At 43.7% G+C, this 21869-nt stretch overlaps 1 protein-coding gene across 1 annotated transcript; it reads right to left on the reverse strand.

Annotated features, from left to right (window-relative positions):
• Window positions 1–2257: 2257 nt before the first annotated feature.
• LOC147148099 (uncharacterized) lies at window positions 2258–6591 on the reverse strand. Its single transcript, XM_086028839.1, has 3 exons — window positions 6519–6591; window positions 3471–3526; window positions 2258–3385 (listed from the first exon to the last, which is right to left on the reverse strand). Exon 3 carries the CDS (start codon window positions 3332–3334, stop codon window positions 2375–2377), a length of 960 nt encoding a protein of 319 aa, XP_085884965.1. The 5' UTR covers window positions 3335–3385; window positions 3471–3526; window positions 6519–6591; the 3' UTR covers window positions 2258–2374.
• Between the last annotated feature and the right edge of the window lie 15278 nt (window positions 6592–21869).

The raw sequence follows: 21869 nt of genomic DNA on the forward strand, positions 1-21869 counted from the left end.
TTTGTCACTTAATGCCATTCTCAGAGCAAGCTGGGACCCAGTAGAATCCCTACATTAAATAGAACAAGAAAGAATCGGTTCCAGTCAACTTGCAGGGTGAATCAATATAATCTATTAATTGTTCCACGTACAACTGTGAAGATAACAGAGATAAGTGTAAACACCACAAAACTAGATTTAATTAATATTATATCTCTAACAAGTCATGCTTAGTTAATGACTTTATAATTTCTCATAGTTTAGATTTTCTTTTTTGACAGAAACACGGTTAACAGAACACACAAGTGCTACTGTTCTCAATGAAGCACCACCTTTTCAATTCAAAGATTAATTCCAGTGTAAAGAGATTTCATTTGGTGATTTTATTTTTTAATATCTCAGTTTTATTTTAAGGGTGGTCCAAAAATTCATTTACAGGTCCAGGACACTGCAAGTTTTATTGATGATTTTTCATAATTATTATCACTTGTCTCTCCTGATTTCAACTGTTTTATCTTAACCGGGGATTTCAACATTCACATTGACAATATGAAGGATGGCAATGCCAAAGAATTTTCTACTATATTGGACATGTTTGATTTGTGTCAGCACGTTAAAGAACCGAATCACATTTATGGTCACACTCTGAATTTGGTTATCTCAAAAGGGGTTGATATTACTTCTGTTGTGGTTTCTGACTTGGCCTTATTGGACCATTTTTGTATTTTTGCTTGATTTACTGATTGCTCAGAATATTCAAACAACTTCTTCCCTTTTGCTAAAGAAGAGGTACATTAACGAGGGAACATGTGCTCAATTTATGGAGGCCATAGCTTTGTCACCACCAGTGAGTGTAGAGTAGGGGGAGGGTGGATCGATCCAATACCGATATTATCGATACTAAGTAAGTACTCGGATCGGATTGATACTATTGTCCTGGGATCGATAATTCGCTTTGGCTTGACTGTTGATGTTTGTTCTGAAACAGTTGTTGTAGTAGAAGTATTTTATTTTTTTATACTGTTAAAGTTCGCATTATAGTTATTTAATAATAAATTATATATATATATATATATATATATATATATACACGCAGGTGAATGTGCTCATTTACCTGCCGGTTGAGTAGAAGCACCTGTGGCTAAATCCAAACTGTGGCAAAGTTTTCACTTTCTGAAACTGTATATGCCACCTCTGCTGAAATGCCATTAGTCATCTTTCACTAAAATAGTCATGGGCAATTCTGACTAAAGTAAGACTAAAATGCTCAGACTTTAAGTCAAGACTTGACTAGACTAAAAAGAGTATGAACATGACTAAAACTAATATAAATTATATTGACAGCTTGACACCAAGACTAGTTTCTAACAAAAATAGGCTGCCAAAAACAACACAAATAGGTGCTGCTTTTTGATCCATCTATTTTCATTTTAGGCAGCTAGCTAAGATAAAGCCTTTCCTTTCTCAACAGCACTTAGGAACAGTAATTCATGCCTTCGTTACATCTCCGATGGATTACTGTAACACACTTTATTTTGTAGTCGGCCAGTCCTCTCTCAAGCGTCTCCAGTTGGTCCAAAATGCTTCTGCTTGCCTCCTAACTGGTGCTTGTAGGAGGGAGCACAACATTCCAATTCTGGTGTCCCTTCACTGGCTCCCTGTACATTTTAAGATACTTTTATCTGCTTTCAAACCTTTAAGTGGTCTCGCCACACCTAACCTCTCTGAGCTCCTCCACCCATACGCACGTGCTTCAGGTCAGCGGACCAGATGAGACTGGAGGTAGCGAGGAAAAAGCCGAGGATCAGCGGGGATTAAGCCTTGCCTTTCCCAGTCCCTCCCTTTGGAATGACCTTCCGTTAAATGTTAGGCAAGCCCCTTCTGTCATTTTTAAAACTTGTCTTAAAACACATTTTTATTCTATGGCTTTTAACTCAGCACAGGACTGCATTGTTTTCGTGTTTTTTGGTGTCTGCTGCATTTGTAACATTAATTTGTTCTCACTCTTTGTATGACTATTTTTTTTATCACTTTGTATGCAGCAAAGGTTGTTTTAAATTTCTCTATAAATAAAGTTGAGTTGGTTAAGTGGAAAAAGATTGTATATATGGATGATGATGATGACTATTATTATTTTTATAAGTCAGCAGGCATTTGCTCTCTGATGTCATACCAGGAAACATGATCGTGTCTATGAACACAAAGGAGAGAACGTCTGAGTCGAGGTCACATTCAAGCAACCAAGTTGTTAAGAAGAAAAATCATCTTTATTATTAGAATGGAGCGCACGTGGCAAGGATGGGAATCTTGCACTCACACCTCAACAACCACACAATGACCATTACTATTAGGACTGAATGCTTAATGGCAAGTTTTCTTTTGGAATAAAAATAATTCACTTTCTATTGTCTGCGATGACATGTCGAGGTAGCCCAGGTGGTGGTCCAACTGGTGGTCCAGGTGGGTCGTTTTCATCTGGAGTAATTGGTGTTGGCAGATGTTGTCCTGATGGTGGTCCAGGCGGGACAAGTGGTGGCACAGGTTGACAATTTGGTCTCCAGGTGGATGTTTTTTTATCCAGGATAACAGGGGGTTGCACCGGTGTCTTGTATTTGCCTGGGTGGCTAATTGTGATGTGAAATAAAATGTGGTCCAGGTGGTCATCCAGCTTGGAAAGGTGGGTCATTTTCATCCACAGTAACCGATGACCCTGGTTGTTAAAATGATGGATTAAAAACGGTTTCATCAGCTGGTGGTGGCACACGAGGTGTTTCAGGTGGCCAAGACGTTGGTGGTCTAGGTGGTCAATAATATGGCCCAGGTGGCCAATAAGGTGGTGGCCCAGGTGGGTAATAATGTGGTGGCCCCGGTGGCCAAGGTAGCGGTTGCCCATATGGATAAGGTAATGGTGGCCCTGGACGTCCAGGTGGTCCAGGTGGTCCTGGTAGACTAAGTCCTGGTGGCCCAGGTGGTCCTGGTGGCCCATGTGCGCCAGGTGGTCCTGGTGGCCCATCTGCTCCAGGTGGTCCTGGTGGTCCATCTGCTCCAGGTGGTCCTGGTGGCCCATCTGCTCCAGCTGGTCCTGGATGACCATCTGCTCCAGGTGGTCCAGGTGGACCATGTGGCCCTTCTGGACCCTCGGGTCCTGGTGGTCCTTCTGGTCCTGGTGGACCCTCTGGTCCAGGTTTTCCAGGTGGTCCAGAAGGTGGTCCAGAAGGTGGTCCAGAAGGTGGTCCAGAAGGTGGTCCAGAAGGTGGGCCTGAAGGTGGTCCAGAAGGTGGGTCTGAAGGTGGACCTGAAGGTGGTTGAGATGGTGGGCCTGAAGGTGGTCCAGGTGGACGAGCTGAGTTGTCATCTGGAGTAACTGCCGCTTGTCTCTTTATCTTCGTAGAAAGACAGCTGCTTCCTGTGATAAAAAGTTGAGAACTTTGTTACATGGTGACCTTTCGCTTACTCTTTGTTCCTTGAGAGTTGATAGTTTGATAACTTACCAATCACCACAAGGGCAACAGTGATCACCTTGAGAATTATCATTGTGACTGTTGTCCTGAAAGACAGTGAAAAGGAACGGTAAATCTACATCGAGAAAAAGTCTATTAGGTGAACATGATGGGAGAGCTGAATGCTTGGACAGTGTCAGTTTGTTGGGGTCCAGGTTCCATGCCTTTTCATGAGGCACCTGGACTGTCCTTGGGAAGAGGCTGATAACTCTCTGCCCATCTTCATGTCTTTGCCGTCGGACAGAACCATTGTATCAACTGACACCACAGCTTTTTAGGGAATCAAAATGTTTGTTCAGTTGCTAATTGCTGATTTATTATGCTATCATTGACGAACATGGAGCCAGCAAAGTCCACAGTCACACCGAGTCCCTGCCATACATAAGCTTTTCACTATACAAAAGTATTTGACAATAAATGCTTGCATTGTAGAACACAGTGGATACCCAGTGGATATTTGCGGTTTGTCACCCACGGATACACCGATTTGCAGATTTATTTTTCAATTGTTAAAAAATATTTTGGCGATGGGACCATCCCCCACTATTTGAAAAAAATGCTTATTGGCGGTATATCGTCATTTAATCAAGAATTTCGGGGGTTACCCAGCGGACATAAAAAGTTAAATTCTACCTTGGTGATCCTGGTGTCATATCTGTTCCAAGTGGTCATTTAAAAAAAGTATAATTCCATCTTTCTAACTTTTCTGTTCTCTAGTAATCAGCAGGAGATCATAGCTAATTTTTACAAAATTCACATGCATCTCTCACAATCTGCAAAACAAGAGATATTTGTGGAAACAAAAATCAAGCAGAACAGAGATGCAAACATTTTTGATGCTAACATTTTTGTTTGCCTTCGTGACATCTGAACAGTGGTTGCCTTCTGTAAAGCAGCTAATCAACATTTAGGAATGTTGGTGCGAGTGGAAGTTGGTCAAAGTTTAGAGACGGAAACGCAAATGGAAGCCGTTTAAAATGATTGGCGGACTAGCCTATAGGCGATTACCATTTGTTCTGGCTGGACAAAAAGGCAGATAGATGGGCGGCGGAAGGGTACCTCAGATGCAGGCGGAATGCGATAAACGGACTGGGAAATTCTTAGTCAAATGCCCTGCTCGTATTAAGAACAGGTTTCCCTTGTTGTGTTTTGTACAATGTTAGCCATTTGGGCCCCAAAAATTAATTGAACGATAAAACACTTAATTAGGTTGTTTGTTGGTAGCATGAAGTCAGCCCCAAGTGTGAATCAAGTCCAGGTTAAAAACTGAATTTATTTTCCCATGCCTATGATTGAGCTCTTATTAATGCTTTTAAATTTATTTTTAATTATGTGCTGTATAAATAAAGTTGCTTGCTTATTATTCCAAATGTGTTTAAAGCACTTTTAAATACAGCATGATGACAATTTTTAAATCTTTGATGCAAATTAAAAATATATGCTTTGTTCCAATGAACAAAAATGGTATAAATACATATTTTAAATTTTATCTTGTTTTGTTTTTTCAGTATAAACACTGCAAACTCCACACACTCCACTCTGCATGCATACAATCTTGAATCAGAAACACTAAAGAATGTCACACACATTCATTAAATATATTAGACCAGGGATGTGCAACTGGCGGGCCGCATGCATTTCAAAGGCCATCAGTCAATCATAGATTTTCGCTATTCGCTGGACGGCCGGGTCCATATCCCTCGCGGGGTTTCACTGTTAAAAGTTGTAATATCACATTTCACCACTAGATAGCAGACATTCCATAGTTGCATTGACACCATGTCTTACACTGTTCAACTTTCACTGTACATTGTTCAAACCCTTTGTTGTTGAAGGATTTATCCTTTATACCCGCACAGAGAAATGTATTCTGAAAAATGGCTTGGAGGGATTTTGATGCTCTAGAGATATCCCAGACAAGGACATACTTTGTATGCAAAGGGATAAGGTATGTACTAAATGTTAAAAGTTAGTTAACAAGACAAAATTGAAAATGTGTATTGTTGATACAATGAGAAACAGCAATGTTTCTTGTGAAGGGATGGCACTCCACTTGAGCTAGGGGGTACTATAGCTCTGACAGAAATCTGTGTAGCCCCAGTTAAGCTCCTCCAGCATTTTATTTGATATTCTACAATACATTAATAAATTATTTTCTAAGCCCCCACTGTGCATTGGTCAAGCCCGCTAGAGCTGTTCCTGCTTTTGTGTCATGGTAATTCTTCCGTCAATTAATATGTGCGTGGTAGCTTGAGGCATGAAGGGAGCAATGACTCTCGCAGTGGCTCTTCCCTTCTTGCCCATGTATTTGAACAGGAAATGCCAAAATTCAGCTATTTTAATGATGAAATAATCAACATTATTCGACTGAGAAAGAAAATCAATGTCAAACACAGACTAGAGAATTAACCACCGAAAAGTAATTCAATGTAGGGCTGCTCGATTATAAACAAATATTAATCATAATTATTTTGGTAATAATTGAAATCACGATTATTCAAACTATCAGTAATATTTTGCTACAAAACAAGAAATTGTTTAAATGTAAAACAAATAAAGACAAAATAAAATGTATAAAATTAGTTATAAAATTTAAAGAAAAAGGTGCAAATGTTTCAATTCAAGTATGATTTCCTTGTGTAATCAAACATAGTGCGTTGGATATAAATAAATATTAATAATCGTTTTTTACGATTATGCCAATTTTGTAATCGTGGAGCGCAATAATCGTAATTGTAATTGAATTTCGATTAATTGCACAGCCCTAATTCAATGTAATCATAATTAGGTTTTTTGTTGTTTTAGTTTTTTTTCTCTTCACATGCAGGGGAGAGGAGGCTCTGCTTACCCTACCTGCCCTAACTGCACGTTCCTACTTTACAACATCATTGACCAAGCTTGCCAAAGTGCATGAAGCAAGATTCACTTTGACCTTAGTCCAAAGGCATATTTTTCACTTGATTGTACAAAGTACAACACCAAATATGTCTAATAGTAATGTGTTCCCTGAAAACACTTCAAGAGGGAGAAAGTACTCACCAGTACACCTGCACTCAAGTTTGCTCTTGGAGGCTCTCTCAGGTCTAGTGCTAGTGGCAGTCCTGCTCCCAAGTTTCTTCTATCGCCTCACAGTGGTTAACGGAGGACTTAAATCACTTGTGCTGAAACCATTAATGTGAGGCCCTTGTTAAGGTGGGGCATTTAATTGTTTTTTCTTTTGTTTTCACACAATTACAATTGGTGGTTTCTATTAAGTGAGTATTGCCAAGCAGTATTTCTTCTTCATGTTGCCATGCTGTAATGCTGTAATCAGGTAATGGAGTTACTTTGAAATGAATACAGAACACAAAAGGTCACCTCCACTGGAATCTTGTACTTGGAGTCCTAGCATGTTTTTAAACACCTGGGTACAGATTTTGTTTTTTTTTCATCCGCCTGGCAACAAGGGTTTGGGTGGTGTACGTGATGAAGGCCATAGTGGCTTTGCAAAGAGAACAAGCCTGTATGTGTCGTCTATGGGTACTTACTGCCTTCGGGCAAAGATTATGTAGAGCTAACCAACCAATGCATTATTTATTAGATGAACACTCTCAAATTCTACGACTTAGTCAAATCTAAAACAGCACAAATACTATACAAAGCATACAATAACCATCTTTGCCACAGTATTCAGAAGCGGTTCAAGATTAAAGATGATTGTTGTTAAAACTTAAGGGGCACAAGTGACTTGTGTGACTTGACTGAAAAATTAAAGGTAATTAACATAAAGTAAATATGTGTCTCTGTGGGTGGCAGGGTGGTTGATTGGTTGGCATGTCCACCTCACAGTACAGAGGTCACATGTTCAAATCTGGCACCAGCCTTCATGTGTGAAGTTTGCATATTCTCCCCGTGCCTGCGTGGGTTTTCTCCGGGTACTCGGGATTTCTCCCACATTCCTAAAACATGCACAGTAATTGGACACTCTAAATTGTCCCTAGGTGTGATTGTGAGTGTGAATGTTTGTTTGTCTCTGTGTGCCCTGCAATTGGCTGGCTACCAATTTAGGGTGTCCCCTGCCTACTGCCCAAAGACAGCTGGGATAGGCTCCAGCACGCCCGTGACCCTTGGAGGATAAGCGGTTTGGATAATGGATGGATGGACGGATGGATGGATGGATGTGTCTCTGTTACAGGTGTTAATTTATGGAACAATTGTGGAAATGTATTGAAAAGGTGGGAATCACTTGCTGTGTTCAAAAGGAAGTTAAAAAATAAAGTGTTTCAAAAACATATAAATCTGGTATAAATTTGAATAATACCGTGTGTATTGTATAGACACACCTACAAAGCAAAGAGGAGCACAGAGGATGCTTTGGCCTGCCCGCTGCAACCTCCTCCTTCAGTACCTGGACTCCCCAGGTAACTTTGCCAACTCCTCTTCATGGACTTTAGTGCCACCTTACAGAAAGAATAAGAATAAGAAAAAGAATGCCTTTATTGATCCCACAGTGGGGAAATTTTCATTGTTACAGTAGCAAAGATATAGGTCACACAGGGGCGGCGGCATAATGTGGCCATTAATGTATAACATTGACGGCAAACATTTAGAATCAAACCTATGTAGATATACGCAGTAACATGTGTATATACACATGTGTATACACACCAACCTACATCTACATAAAAAATATGAGGAACACTCATTTCGGCCTGTACATAGTACAGAGGAAAAAATACTCTAAGTGACAGTGCTGCAGTGCTGTAGTGAAATGTAAGGAACAGCATTGGATAAAAATAAAACTAGACTAACAGTAGTGGGGAATGTTGAGTATTGCACGGTATTACAGTAGTGGGGAATATTGGGTATTGCACGATACGAGCTCAGGTGCAGGACTGCACAATTGCACTAATGACCGCCAGTTTGTAGAGACTACACAATGTTCTTGTTAAAGAGTCTGACAGCAGCAGGCAAGAAGGAACGGCGGAATCTCTCCTTTGCACAGCGAGGGTGTAACAGTCTGTCACTGAAGGTGCTGTGGAGTGCTGTTAGGGTGCCCTGGAGGGGGTGGTCCGGGTTGCCCAGCATTGATGACAGCTTGGCCAACATCCTCCTGTCCCCCACCGAGTCCACAGAGTCCAGGGAGCAGCCCAGGACAGAGCTGGCCCTCTTGACCAGTTTGTCCAGCCGCTTCTTGTCCCGGGCCGAGACGCCGCCTGCCCAGGTGACCGCTCCCTGGAAGATGACCGATGCAACCACCGAGTCATAAAAGTTCCTGAGGAGTGTCCCCTGAACCCCAAAAGACCTCAGTCTCCTGAGTAGGAAGAGTCTGCTCTGACTCTTCCTATAGAGGGCGTCTGTGTTGTCGCACCAGTCCAGTTTATTGTTCAGATGAACACCCAGGTACTTGTAAGTTGAGACTCTCTCAACATCTGTTCCCCGGATGTTCACTGGTGCAGGTGAAGAGTGCTGGCGCCTACCGAAATCCACCACCATTTCTTTGGATTTCCCCGCATTGATCAGGAGGCGGTTCTGCTGGCACCAGTCCACAAAACCCTGAGTAAGTTCTCTGTACTCCCGATCATCTCCGCCTGTGATGAGGCCGACAATCGCAGAGTCGTCAGAGAACTTCTGCAGGTGACAGGTAGGGGTGTTGTAGTTGAAGTCCGAGGTGTAGAGGGTGAACAGGAAGGGAGCCAAGACAGTTCCCTGTGGGGCCCCCGTGCTGCAGAGGAGCACGTCAGACACACAGTCCTGTGTCCTCACATACTGTGGCCGGTTTGTGAGGTAGTCCTGGATCCATGTGGTGAGGTGGTGCGCCACCCCCGCCCGCTCCAGCTTGTCTCCCAGTAGGGTGGGCTGGATGGTGTTGAAAGCACTGGAGAAACACCTCCTGATCCAGAAACTTCACCACCTCAACACCCCCTCCCATCTGCAAGCAGTAAGGGTAGGCTTGACCACATCCCCTGTACTCCAAATGAACACCGGGGTGCCACATGGATGTGTGTTGAGCCCTTTCTTATACATTTTCTACACTAATGACTGCCTCAGCATTTTACCCACCATGTCATATGTGAAATACTGGGATGATACAGCCATCCTTGCACTTCTCTCAGACGCCCAATCCACTCTGGACTATCACAACACAGTTACCCATTTCACTAAGTGGTGCACAATCAACCATCACCAAATCAATGTCAATAAAATAAAGAAATTATAGGTCAAGCCACCATCACCCCAGCACCCCACCATCATAAACACTCAAACAGTTGAAACAGTTGAAACATTGAAATATTTGGTAATGACTCTGGACAGTAAATTAGCCTTTGACCAGCACACTATGGGCATTCAAAAAACAAGCCAACAAACACTGTCAGTTATCCGCAAACTTTAAGGATTCTGTGTTGCACCCCACCTCTTGTTATTACTTTATCAAAGCATCATTCAACCCATTCTTTTGTATTGTTCCAAATGCTTCTTCACCATAGCCCCTTCTCCACCAACAAGCCCAGGAACTTTTTGTTCCTGGTAATATAAGTTCCTGGTAACAGAGGTTCCTGTGGCCCGGGTGGTTTGCGTCTCCACAGCATCAAATAGTTCTTGGTAAATTATGCAAATGAGACTGATGACACATCAGTGGGAGGTTGTGTTACTTCCCTACTCATTACTGACACCCTACATCAACATCATTGCAGGTAGAGAATAAATAAGTGACCTTTAAAGCTAGCATAAAATATACAAATTATATTAAAGTGTGTCAGCATGAAAATCAGAGTATTGTTGCTTAATGCTTATGTAAACCTACCTTTTTATTTACTCTTTATCTCGATAAAGCAGTTGAAAACTATTATCATTTGCAATGTCATCCAGGCTGAAAACAGTCTTTGAGGCAGTGATTTACAGACATATTTATGTACCGGTATGTTTTTTTTTTTTATGAAAAAGATTTTCCCTAATACACATAAAAGCTGAACCTATTTGTAGCCTGTCATTGAAATGAATATATATGCAAGATATAGCTTGTGCATACATCATGTTGTTTTTATGAGTATATGTATTTGTTTTTATTTTGCCATGTTTTAATCTGCTGTCTGTAGCCTGGTCAGCATTGCAAATACCATACCTGGATAAGTAAAAGTTAAATAAATAAAATAAATACATGGCTTCATTAATAGCTCTTATGGAGTTTTGAATTACAGCAGCGTGAAGTAAGTTTTGGAAAAAATATATATAGATTGAGACTTTTTATTTGTGCACATTAAAAGACAAAATACACACAAACAGAAGCCGGGCTGAATTTTCTAGTCTTGCACCCGGGCCAACTCGGCATCGTTCGCAACTTGGAAAAGTGTCTGGCTTGCCACACGTCATTTTCTTCCATAGTGAACTCCTGGCTTGCGATTTCCATTTCTGCGATTGAATCCAAGGTCCCATCCCCTACGCGATTTCCTATTGACATAATAGAAACGCAAATTTAATAACGGAATTGTCCTACAATTTACTATAAGTGAAACATCTTACTGACACGGGCAAACGCTGGATGAGGGTTGCTTCTTGGTAGCCTGGTGGAGAGCTCACACTTGTCTCAAACTTGTCTCAAACTTCTTCAGCATGTGCAACAGCTGCAAATCAAAAAACCTGCATAAAAATGTCATAGTTTAATAGTCGTGGATATAAGTCAGTGATTTATGCAGACGTTTGCATTTTATGTTCATCAGTTGGTTTTCTTTAGATATATTTATTCAGGTGCAGTTTTTTATTTAACGTGCAATATTTTCTTTTTTTCACGAGTACTGTACTTGAGTTCATAAAAGTGCAAGCTATGTTGAGGAGGCAGAGCCTTACCTTTGGCATCAGCCTGTTATTGCTATCAGTAACTAAAAAGTGCTACTGATCATTGCTGCAACAGGTGACAAACTAAATAAACGTATTTCTGTGAGTAAAACAGGTATTTTACCTTCATGCCTCAGAAACAGCAGCGCAGCACATCCAGGATCCAGCGGTTCCTATATCTAGCTTTCTATATCTAACTGGTCCAAACTTACACGCATCACAAACACAGGGGCCAGAATCATTGGTCTCCCCATACCTAATCTCACAGAATTTAACAACAGGTCTATCACTCGCCAAGCAAATGCCATAGTGCAAGATATTACCCAACCAGGGGCGGAGCCAGAACGTGGCTAATGGGTGGGCCTGGAAAAATCATGGTGGCCCTGAATATTTCTCTCACTGAACACAATCCTATCCTGACACATCGTATGTATTCAAATAAAATGACAAACTGAATAAAATGAAGTTCAGATCTTCCTTAGACAGCCACAATTATGCCATTCTTAATATTCAATAAAATAAAAAACACAGCGAAACACAAATTAAAAAATAATTTACTAATAATTCACTAAAAATTCAAAAGTATCTACTTTTTTCATGCGAGATGCGATGGAGAGTTTTGATCACTTTGTGAAAGACCTAAAGCTCATGCTCATGGACTGTGAGTATGCCAACTCTGATGACATGTTAAGTGAGATTTGGAGAAAATCTTATTTGACTGGAGAGGCGGGTGTCGACAACTCCACCCTAGCCCCCACATGAGACTGCAGGAGTGGCCTGCTGTGAGTTTGCAGCCTTATAAAAGCTGATGCCATTTTTTGTTTTAGGCCCAATGCATGCCTTTACTTCTTAACTCTTTAGGTTTGTCTCCCCCTCCGCTTTACCTTCTTTGGGCAGGTGAAGACAAAGGGGGGAAAAAATCCTTCTAGGAAATGGGAACGCACTTGGCTCTTCTAAATCCCACCCTGTTGACCTAGGCTCCCTGGTTTCGTATCTAAAGCCAACAGTCTCAAACTATGGTTTTAAATTGGACAGTGATCTTAAATTGGACCAGCAAATCAGCGCTGTTGTTAGGTCTAGCTTCTTTCATCTTAGACAGCTGGCTAAGGTAAAGCCACGCCTTTCTCATCAGCACTTAGGAACAGTAATCCATGCCTTAGTTACACCTTGGCTAGATTACTGTAATGCACTTCATTTTGGAGTCAGACAGTCCTCTCTCAAGCGTCTCCAGTTGGTCCAAAAATGCTGCTTCTCGCCTCCTAACTGGATCTATGAAGATGGAGCACATAACATAAATTCTAGCCTCCCAGTGCATTTTAGGGTTAATTTTAAGATGCTTCTAATTGTTTACAAGTCTTTAAATGGACTTGCCCCGGCATACCTCCCCGAGCTCTTCCACTCCTACACACCTTCCCGGAGCCTCAGGTCTGCAGACCAGGCGCTGCTCAAGGTGCCGAGGACTATGCAGTGACTCAGAGGGGATCGGGCCTTTTCTGTTGCTGGTCCTTTCGGGCCTTTTCTGTTGCTGGTCCTTCCCTTGGGAATGACCTTCCGTTAAATGTTAGGCAAGACACATTTCTATTCTTTGGCTTTTGATCCAACGTGAGATTGACAGTTTTCTGCTGTTTTGTGGTTTCTATTGTGTATAGTATTTTGTATTGATTTCACTTGTGTTATTGCTATTTTGTAGTTGGATGTAAAGTGCTTTGTTACAGCTGTAGCCCCCCTTCCCGACTCTAAAGCCCCTTTTCCAAACATTTCTAACTGTTGGTAAAGGTAGAAAAATCACGTCAGAGTTTGTTCCAGGTTGTAAATGTTCGCCAAACTGTCGTCAGACATTCGTCAGACGTTTGCCTATACTTTTAACTATCCATACAACTGTTGGCGAACATCTGGTGAATGTTTTGCGAACATTTACAACATTGAACAAACCCTAGCGAAAACTCTGTGAACACATTTGCTGCCTTCAAAAACACTGCAATTGTTCGCTGCTCAGTGGCATAAAGGGCTTTTCTGAGATACTCAACTCATTTTTCATTGACAAACAGATTTACATGCATATTTATGCATTGAATAAATCTTAACAAATAGAATAGCCAACAAATCAAAAGATTCTCACACTACATGCGAACGAGGCCAGCCAGCCTCAGCGGGCATTTGCTCCGCTCTGCATCCACCGTGGAGGAGGCCGTGGGCCAGCATGTGCCTAGCCTGTCGGGCCGGCCGCCATCACAGTCGGTCCGTCTGTCCACCCACCCGCCCGCCAGCCCAGCCCTGGCTCTGAGGCAGCCTTGCATGGTTGATCCTGCTCGTATGCCTATTTAAAAGCTTAAAGCGGAAGTCAATGCAACCTTTTTTTTTTTCAAATATATGTTCTATGCAGTCCGCTGATAGTGTAGTGGTACACACGCCTGAGTTGTGTGCGGGCAGCGTGGAATCGATTCCCGCTCAGTGACAGTGTCTATGTGTGCCCTGCGACTGGCTGGCGACCAGTTCGGGGTGTAGTCTGCCTTCGCCCATTGACGGCTGGGATAGGCTCCAGCAACTACCCGCGACCCTATATAGGATAAGCGGTTTGGAAGATGACATGTTCTATGCAAGCCCACTAGTTGAAAGAAGATAAGAATAAGAATGCCTTTATTGATCCCACAATGGGGACATTTTCAATGTTACAGCAGCAAATATATAGGTCACACAGAGACGGCGGCATAATGTAGCCATTAATGTACAACATTAGCAGCAAACATTCGAAAAAAAAACTATTTAAAGATACGCAGTATCTATGTATATACACTTATTCCCATGTATATACACACTTACATAGATCTACCTATACAGTATGAAGAAACACTCCTATAGCCTGTATGTAGTACAGAGGGAAAATAAGTAACAGTGCTGCAGTAAAATATAATACAGCATTGGATAAAAATACAGTAGTGGGGTATGTTAAGTATTGCACAATATAAGCTCAGGTGCAGGACTGCACGATTGCACTAATGTCCGCCAGTTTGTAGAGACTAACCAATGTTCTTGTTAAACAGTCTGACAGCGTCAGGCACGAAGGAGCGGTGGAATCTCTCCTTTGCACAGCGAGGGTGTAATAGTTTATCACTGAAGGAGCTGTGGAGTGCTGTTAGGGTGCCCTGGAGGGGGTGGGCCGAGTTGTTCAGCATTGATGACAGCTTAGCCATCATCCTCCTGCCCCCGACTGAGTCCACCGATTCCAGAGAGCAGCCCAGGACAGAGCTGGCCCTCCTCACCAGTTTGTCCAGCCTCTTTTTGTCCCAGGCCGAGATGCCGCCTGCCCAGGGGACCACTCCATAGAATATGACTGATGCAACCCCCGAGTCATAAAAGTTCCTGAGGAGTGTCCCCTGAACCTCAAAGGACCTCAGCCTCCTGTGTAGGAAGAGTCTGCTCTGACCCTTCCTATAGAGAGCGTCTGTGTTGTCGCTCCAGTCCAGTTTATTGTTCAGATGAACACCCAGGTACTTGTAAGTTGAGACTCTCTCAAAATCTGTTCCCTGGATGTTCACTGGGGCAGGTGGAGAGTGTCGGCGCCTGCAGAAATCCAGCACCAGCTCTTTGGACTTCCCAGCATTGATCTGGAGGCAGTTCTGCTGGCACCAGTCCACAAAACCCTGAGTAAGTTCTCTGTACTCGTCATCATCATCTTCCAAACCGCTTATCCTATACAGGGTCGCGGGGAGTTGCTGGAGCCTATCCCAGCCGTCAATGGGCGAAGGCAGACTACACCCCGAACTGGTCGCCAGCCAGTCGCAGGGCACACATAGACACTGTCACTGAGCGGGAATCGATCCCACGCTGCCCGCACACAACTCAGGCGTGTGTACCACTACACTATCAGTGGACCTCTGTACTCGTGATCGTCTCCATCTGTGTTGAGGCCAACAATCGCAGAGTCGTCAGAGAACTTCTGCAGGTGACAGGTAGGGGTGCTGTATTTGTAGTCCGATGTGTAGAGGGTTTACACGAAGGGAGCCAGGACTGTATGCTGCGGCGCCCCAGTACTGCAGAGAAGCACGCCAGACACACAGTTCTGTGTCCTCACATACTGTGGCCGGTTTGTGAGGTAGTCATGAATCCATGTAGTGAGGTGGTGGGCCACTCTCGTCCGCTCCAGCTTGTCTGCCAATAGGGTGGGCTGGATGGTGTTGAAGGCATTGGCAAAATCCTCATGATTCTCACAGTGCTCCCCTCCTTCTCCAGGTGGGAGAGAAAAGTGTGGAGGAGGTAGATGATGGCGTCATCCTGATACCAGGATGGTAGGCGAACTGGAGTGGGTCCATTGAGGAGCTCACCAGGCGGCACAGGTCGACATGGACCAGTCTCTCCAGGGTCTTCATCAGATGAGATGTCAGCGCCACTGGTCTGAAGCTGTTGAGCTCCTTCGGGTGTGGGGGGAGTCTTTTGCACCGGGACCAGGCAGGATGTTTTCCACAGCTGGGGGACTCTGCCCAGCTTCAGGCTCAGGTTAAACATGTGCTGGACGATCCCACACAGCTGGTCTGTGCAGGATTTGAGGAGCTGGGAGCTGATGCCACCTAGACCCGCTGCCTTCCTCATCTTCCTCAGCTGGTTCTGCACCTGAGATGTTGTGAGGGACAAGGCTGAGCAGGAGGGAGTGGTGGCTGTCTGATGTGGCCGGGAGCTGAAGACTATGGGGCACCGGACTTGGGGGGCGGGGCATTCACAGCAGGAGGGATTGGTGGGTGCTTCAGCAGGAGAGACTGGGCAGGGGCAGGCCTCTGATTGAACCTCTTGAAAAACAGGTTCAACTCATTTGCCCACTGCAGGGGCATTCTGATAAATATTGCCTTTGTATAATACGTGTTAATCCACTCGTTTTTAGCCATCTGTGGGGGCGGCCATTTTGTCTTCTGTCGACTGAAAATGACATCACAACTGCTCACAACGACCAATCACGGCTCAGATTCAGAAAACAAGGCAACTGTGATTGGTCACTGTGAGCAGTTGTGATGTCATTTTCAGTCGACAGAAGACAAAATGGCGGCCCCCATAAATTGCTAAAAACGAGTGCATTTTTCTGCTTAACATATATTCCACAAATGCAAAATGAATCAGAATGCCGTGTTTCAACTAGTGGGCCTGCCGGGAACATATGCTTGAAAATAATATGTTTGGGTTGACTTCTGCTTTAAAGCTTTGCAATTCTAAGTCCACACGGTCCGTAAACCCAGACTTTGTAAACTTTTGAGAAAACTTCGCAAGGACTCGCAATTGCATCTGCCGTTATTGAAAAAGCACTCCTGGTGGATCTGTGATATTCCAACCTGTCCATTCATTATGTCCTTTTTATGAAAGTGAGATGTGTGTTCACTTGGATAGAATATGGACTGATAAAGTCCTGCCAGCTACGGTCCTGTCATCTTGGCTGTGTGAAAAAATACACGCGGGGATCAGTAACGTGACGTCCGGAGCTCTGTCACGGTAACTTCCTCTACATGGGGACTGGCTGAAAATTGTCACTGTATATTGTACGGGAGTGTCATTGGTCCGCAGATGGCATGATTGACAGATAAATAAACAATTGACAGAATAATGTGGAATTTAATGCCTTCCGATAGGCCCTCGAGAGCGGGTTTCATGTACTACAGCAGCAAGTGACCTTCTTTACGGCCACGGCGTTGCACAGAATCACCTGCGGCTTGTATTTCATAGCAAGAATGCAAAGTGATTGACAGAAAAATCGACCTTTTTTTTTTTTTTTTAAATTCTGATAGGCCCTCGACTTCCGTAGGCCCCTGTGCTCAAGCCCAGGTAAGCCATTGGTAAGTGTGTCTCTGGTTGGGAAATGCGCTATGTAAATAAAATTGTATTGTATTGCATTGTAGATCCGCTACGTCATCACTTCGAGCTGTGTGCTGGTTGTGTCGTAATCAGACGCAACATTTGTTCATTCATTTCCACCATGCCGTTTTTACGTGCTTTGCTAAAACCATGCGTGTCACTGCCATATTTTCCGGTCTATAAGTCGTGTTTTTTTTTTTCATAGTTTGGCCGGGGGTGTGACTTATGCTCTGGAGCGACTTATGTGTGAAATTATTAACACATTATTAGCTGTATATCATTTCACATGTTATTTTAACCCACATAAAGACACATTAAGAGAAATCTTAAAAGCTATTAAAATGCATGACGAATTTAAACGGTTAAAATATAATACTTTGTTAAATAAGTAATTAAAATATTATGACAAAAAGACAATTTGACTGTCTATCAATCCATCTATACAAAATAGTGTACTGTTCCTTTAAATGTGCAGCGCTTGGCTGTGGTATTGCACCATCAGCCAGCCACACACACGCACGGAGCGGAGAGCAGAGGAGACGAACAAAGAGATAATTACGACCAAATACAAAAATACTTTTGGAGACTTGGAAACATTCTACATGGTCGGCAATAAATATAAGACTTATTTCATCAATCTACGACCATGTTGGTGAGTTTAAAGTTATCTAACAGATTTACATACTTTCTTGTAATCCTATATGTGTGGATGTTAGCTAAATATTACCATCGTAGCTCGGTGGAAATGATGTGTACTAAGCGCACAATTTTATTAATTTGATTTATATGGACATATTTATTAGCGTTACGCAACAGAGACTACTTGGCTTCAGAGGGGGAGGTGGGGGCGTTGTATAACGTAAGCATGCCGTTCAGTCTGTTGTTGCCTATTTTATTTTAAATTGTTCGTCATTTAAATTTGAAATGACATGTCTGTTCTTGGTGTTGGATTCTATCAAATAAATGTTCTCCCAAAATGCGACTTATACTCCAGTGCGACTTATATATGTTTTTTTCTTCTTCATTATGCATTTTATGGCTGGTGCGACTTGTACTCCGGAGTGACATACAGTCCGGAAAATATGGTACTATTAAAACGCAATAAATATTACTAACATGTATGTGTTTAACGCATCTTCTCGTTTGTAGATGTCCTCATTTCCGCATCCATTTTATATTTGTTTTCGAGGAGGCGTGTGTAGAATCTAGGAAGGTCGGAGTCTGATTTTGTGCTTTTCTATGACCCTACCCCTAAAGCTGACGGCGAATTGGGAAACGTCTCGGTCCTCGTCAACGTGCATTTCTAAGGGGAAGGGACAAGATGAGGCGTAAGCGGTGGTGTTGGGATTGAGTTTTACTCACTTTTGTTCTTCTCTTCTGGCCGAATGCCAGACCCTCTGCGTTCTGCTTTTTTTTTTTCTCCTGGCCACATAGGCGTGGCTGGGCCTTCACTGCGGTCCTTCGTTTTCCCTAGCCACCACATTTCTTTCAAGAATCTTTTTCTTTGTTGGCAGAACACCCAGTTCTCTCCGGTCTCTGGCATATACACTGCTACAGCAAAGATACCGGCGTAAACTACATACACCCGGGTGCTGCTACCAAGCCCGACCAACTTGTTGGCCACACCGCACGCCCAGAATTCCTTCCAGCACCTCTAAACAGTACCTGAAACTTCAAAAGCCCGGTGCAGAGCACCTTCATGTCCCACGTGACCACTTTTTTCCTTTTTTTGGTCTTTTTTCTTCTATTCCAATTTCATTTTTCTCCTCCAACTTTTACCTGCCACCTGTTGTCTTGGCCACCTCAAATGCGAGGCTCAAATCAGGATGAACTCCTCACTGCTCATGCATTCCAAGGACAATCAGTGAGTGCAAATTACCAGTGTCCAAAACAAAATTGGTGCTTGAATTGGGTTTAAACGTGGTTTAATTAGTCATGGAGTCATGTCCAAATATTCAGAAAATGAACACTATCTCGTGCCAAGATCATCGATTTTTAATTGCTTTTATTGTTCTATTCTATATTCGAAATTATTTTATCCATCCATTCATTATTCAAACCGCTTATCCTTACGAGGGTTGCCGGGGTGCTGGAGCCTATCCCAGCTGTCTTCGGGCAGAAGGGTTAGGGTTAGGGTACAACACCCTGAACTGTTTGCCAGCCAATTACAGTGTTTTAGATTAGTTCATCCTATCATATTCTCATTATTTGCTACTATTTCCGCCACAGTAAGTTCCCTTATGACATATTCCCCCCAATTCCTATGCATATTTAGAGAATAAATGCTCAACTCATAAAACTGCATTGCATACTGTATTGTATGCTTAAATAAATAATTAACCTAAAAACAAAAGTGAAACTCTTTAAATGTAGCATCCTTCTACCTAATGACGGTTATGATTATCTGAGTTTAAGCCTTTTAAATTTAGTAAAGAAAAATTCTATGTGTCCTTATAGTGGTGGGTGAGTGACCTGCAGGCATGAGTTAAATGATTAACTCAACTCAACTGTATTTATATATCACTTTAAGACAACCACGCTGTATACGATGTGTTGTACATGGAGGAAAAGTAAGTCATACACCAACAACAATAAAACAAATTAATAATGAAGACAGTAAAAAACACAAAAACAGTAAAACCGAAACCAAGTCTCATGCATAAGTCAAAAGCCAAACAATAAATTCAAAAGCCAAACAATAAAAATGCCCTACGGCCAACCACGCGAGCCGCCACCTGAGCTTGTTCCTGTTCCAGTGGTGTGAGCCTCTCGGCCGCCACCCGAGCCTCTTCCTGTTCCGGCGGCGTGAGCCCCGCGGCTGCCACCCAAGCCTGTTCCTGTTCTGGTGGCGCGAGCCTTGCGGCCACCACCCAGACCAGTTCTTGTTCCAGCGTTGCGAGCCCTGTGGGCGCCACCCGAGCCTGTTCTGCCACCTCACGTCCTGCGGCCGCCATCACTGCCTGTCTGGCCTCCTGTCTGGATCTGCTTGTTTGGCCTCCGGGTCAGCCACTGGACTGGCCCCACCAGCAACCTCTGGTCTAGTGTCCGGGACGCCCGTTGGACTGAACCTGGTGGGCCATGTTTTTTTTTATTGTCCAAGAACCTTATTTGCCCTTGTTTTTTTTAAATTAAACTATTATTTCCCTGCACTCCTGCCTTGTTTCCCTTCTTTTGGGTCCTCAACTGAGCAAAGATGGGAAGCGAGGGGGCTTGCCTCACGTTTATTGGGAGATCATTCCAAAGAGAGAGCCCGGAAACAGAAAAGGTTTGTTCCCCTCTGAGCCTGTACCTCTAATAGCGTCTGGTCCACATACCTGAAGCACCGGAGAGGTGCATAGGTGTGGAGGAGCTCAGAGAGGTAAGCTGGGGTGAGGCCATTTAAAGATCTTTAAAAAAATAATAGAATCTTAAAAAAACTCAAAAATGTACAGGGCCAACTGAAGCCAGTGAAGGGATGCCAGTGCAGCCGAGATGTGACGAACGCATGAATTACTGTTTCAAACTGCTGTTAAGAAAGGAGATACTTTACCTTAGCCAGCTGCCTAAGATGGAAAAAATGGATTTAACATGAGCACCAATTGGCCCGTCCAATTTAAAGTCACTGTCCAGTTTAAGACCCAAGTTCGAGACTGTTGGCTTTAGATAAGGAGTCAATGGTTACAAGTCAGCAGGATGCGGAATACAAGGGCCACTGGGACCAAACACCACAACTTCCGGTTCCGGCGCCGCGCGAGTGGCAGCCCGCTACAGTAACTCCGGCTCATCGGTGAGCCTTTCCGTGTGTTTTTGTTCCTTAATATTACTCTACCTCATACCTTTTTCATATAGTTGATAGTCGTAACTTGCGTGACAATGGACACCCAAACTGCGGTATTCTTGCTGCTGCTGATTGGTATTTTTTGCGCGATCGTGTCCGGCGACTTGGCTCGGAGCCGCGCCCCCATTGTTTACAGCCGGAATCAGCTGTTAGCACTCCGTGCTAACCCTGCGCCGGCTCCCGGGGCAAGACCCGATATACCCCGTGAGCTGAGGAGGAAGAGACGGGGATCTCGTGCGGGGGTTAAACGCCGGGAAAGGAGGAGACGATACCATCCCGTCATCCCGTCTGTTATCATGGGGAATGTTAGATCCCTCCCCAACAAGATGGACGAGCTAGCGGCGCTTACCCGGCATGAGAGGGACTTCCGGGAGGCTAGCCTGATGCTATTCACGGAGTCGTGGCTAACAGCGCTAACGCCGAACGCGGTCGTAGAATTGGACGGCTTCCAAATCATATGCGCGGACAGGACGCTGGAGAGTGGAAAGAGGAAAGGAGGAGGGCTGGCTGTGTTTGTGAACGATAGATGGTGTAATCCTGGGCACATCACGATTAAGGAGCAGCTTTGGAGCAGGGATATTGAGCTGCTAGCTGTTGGCATAAGGCCATTCTACATCCCGCAAGAGTTTAGTCATGTGATCGTGGTGACCGTCTATGTCCCACCAGCTGCCAGCAGCGACACAGCCTGTGATGTCTTGACTGCAGCAGTGAGCAGGCTACAAACACAGCACCCAAATGCCCTTATACTCATCTCTGGTGACTTCAATCATGCCTCCCCTTCCTCCTCTCTGCCTTCATTCACACAGTATGTCACCTGCCACACTAGAGACAATAAAACACTGGACCTTTTCTATGCCAACACCAAGGAGGCATACACATCACTGCCCCTCCCCCCGCTGGGCAAAGCTGATCACAACCTGGTGGCTCTC

Source organism: Filicampus tigris, chromosome 4, assembly GCF_054856515.1.
Source record: "Filicampus tigris isolate MCC_2025a chromosome 4, RoL_Ftig_1.0, whole genome shotgun sequence".
NCBI classification, from domain to species: Eukaryota; Metazoa; Chordata; class Actinopteri; order Syngnathiformes; family Syngnathidae; genus Filicampus; species Filicampus tigris.

Coding starts and splice junctions, on each gene's coding strand:
- LOC147148099 (XM_086028839.1), bottom strand. CDS start 3,334: ATGACAACTCAGCTCGTCCACCTGGACCACCTTCAGGCCCACCATCTC.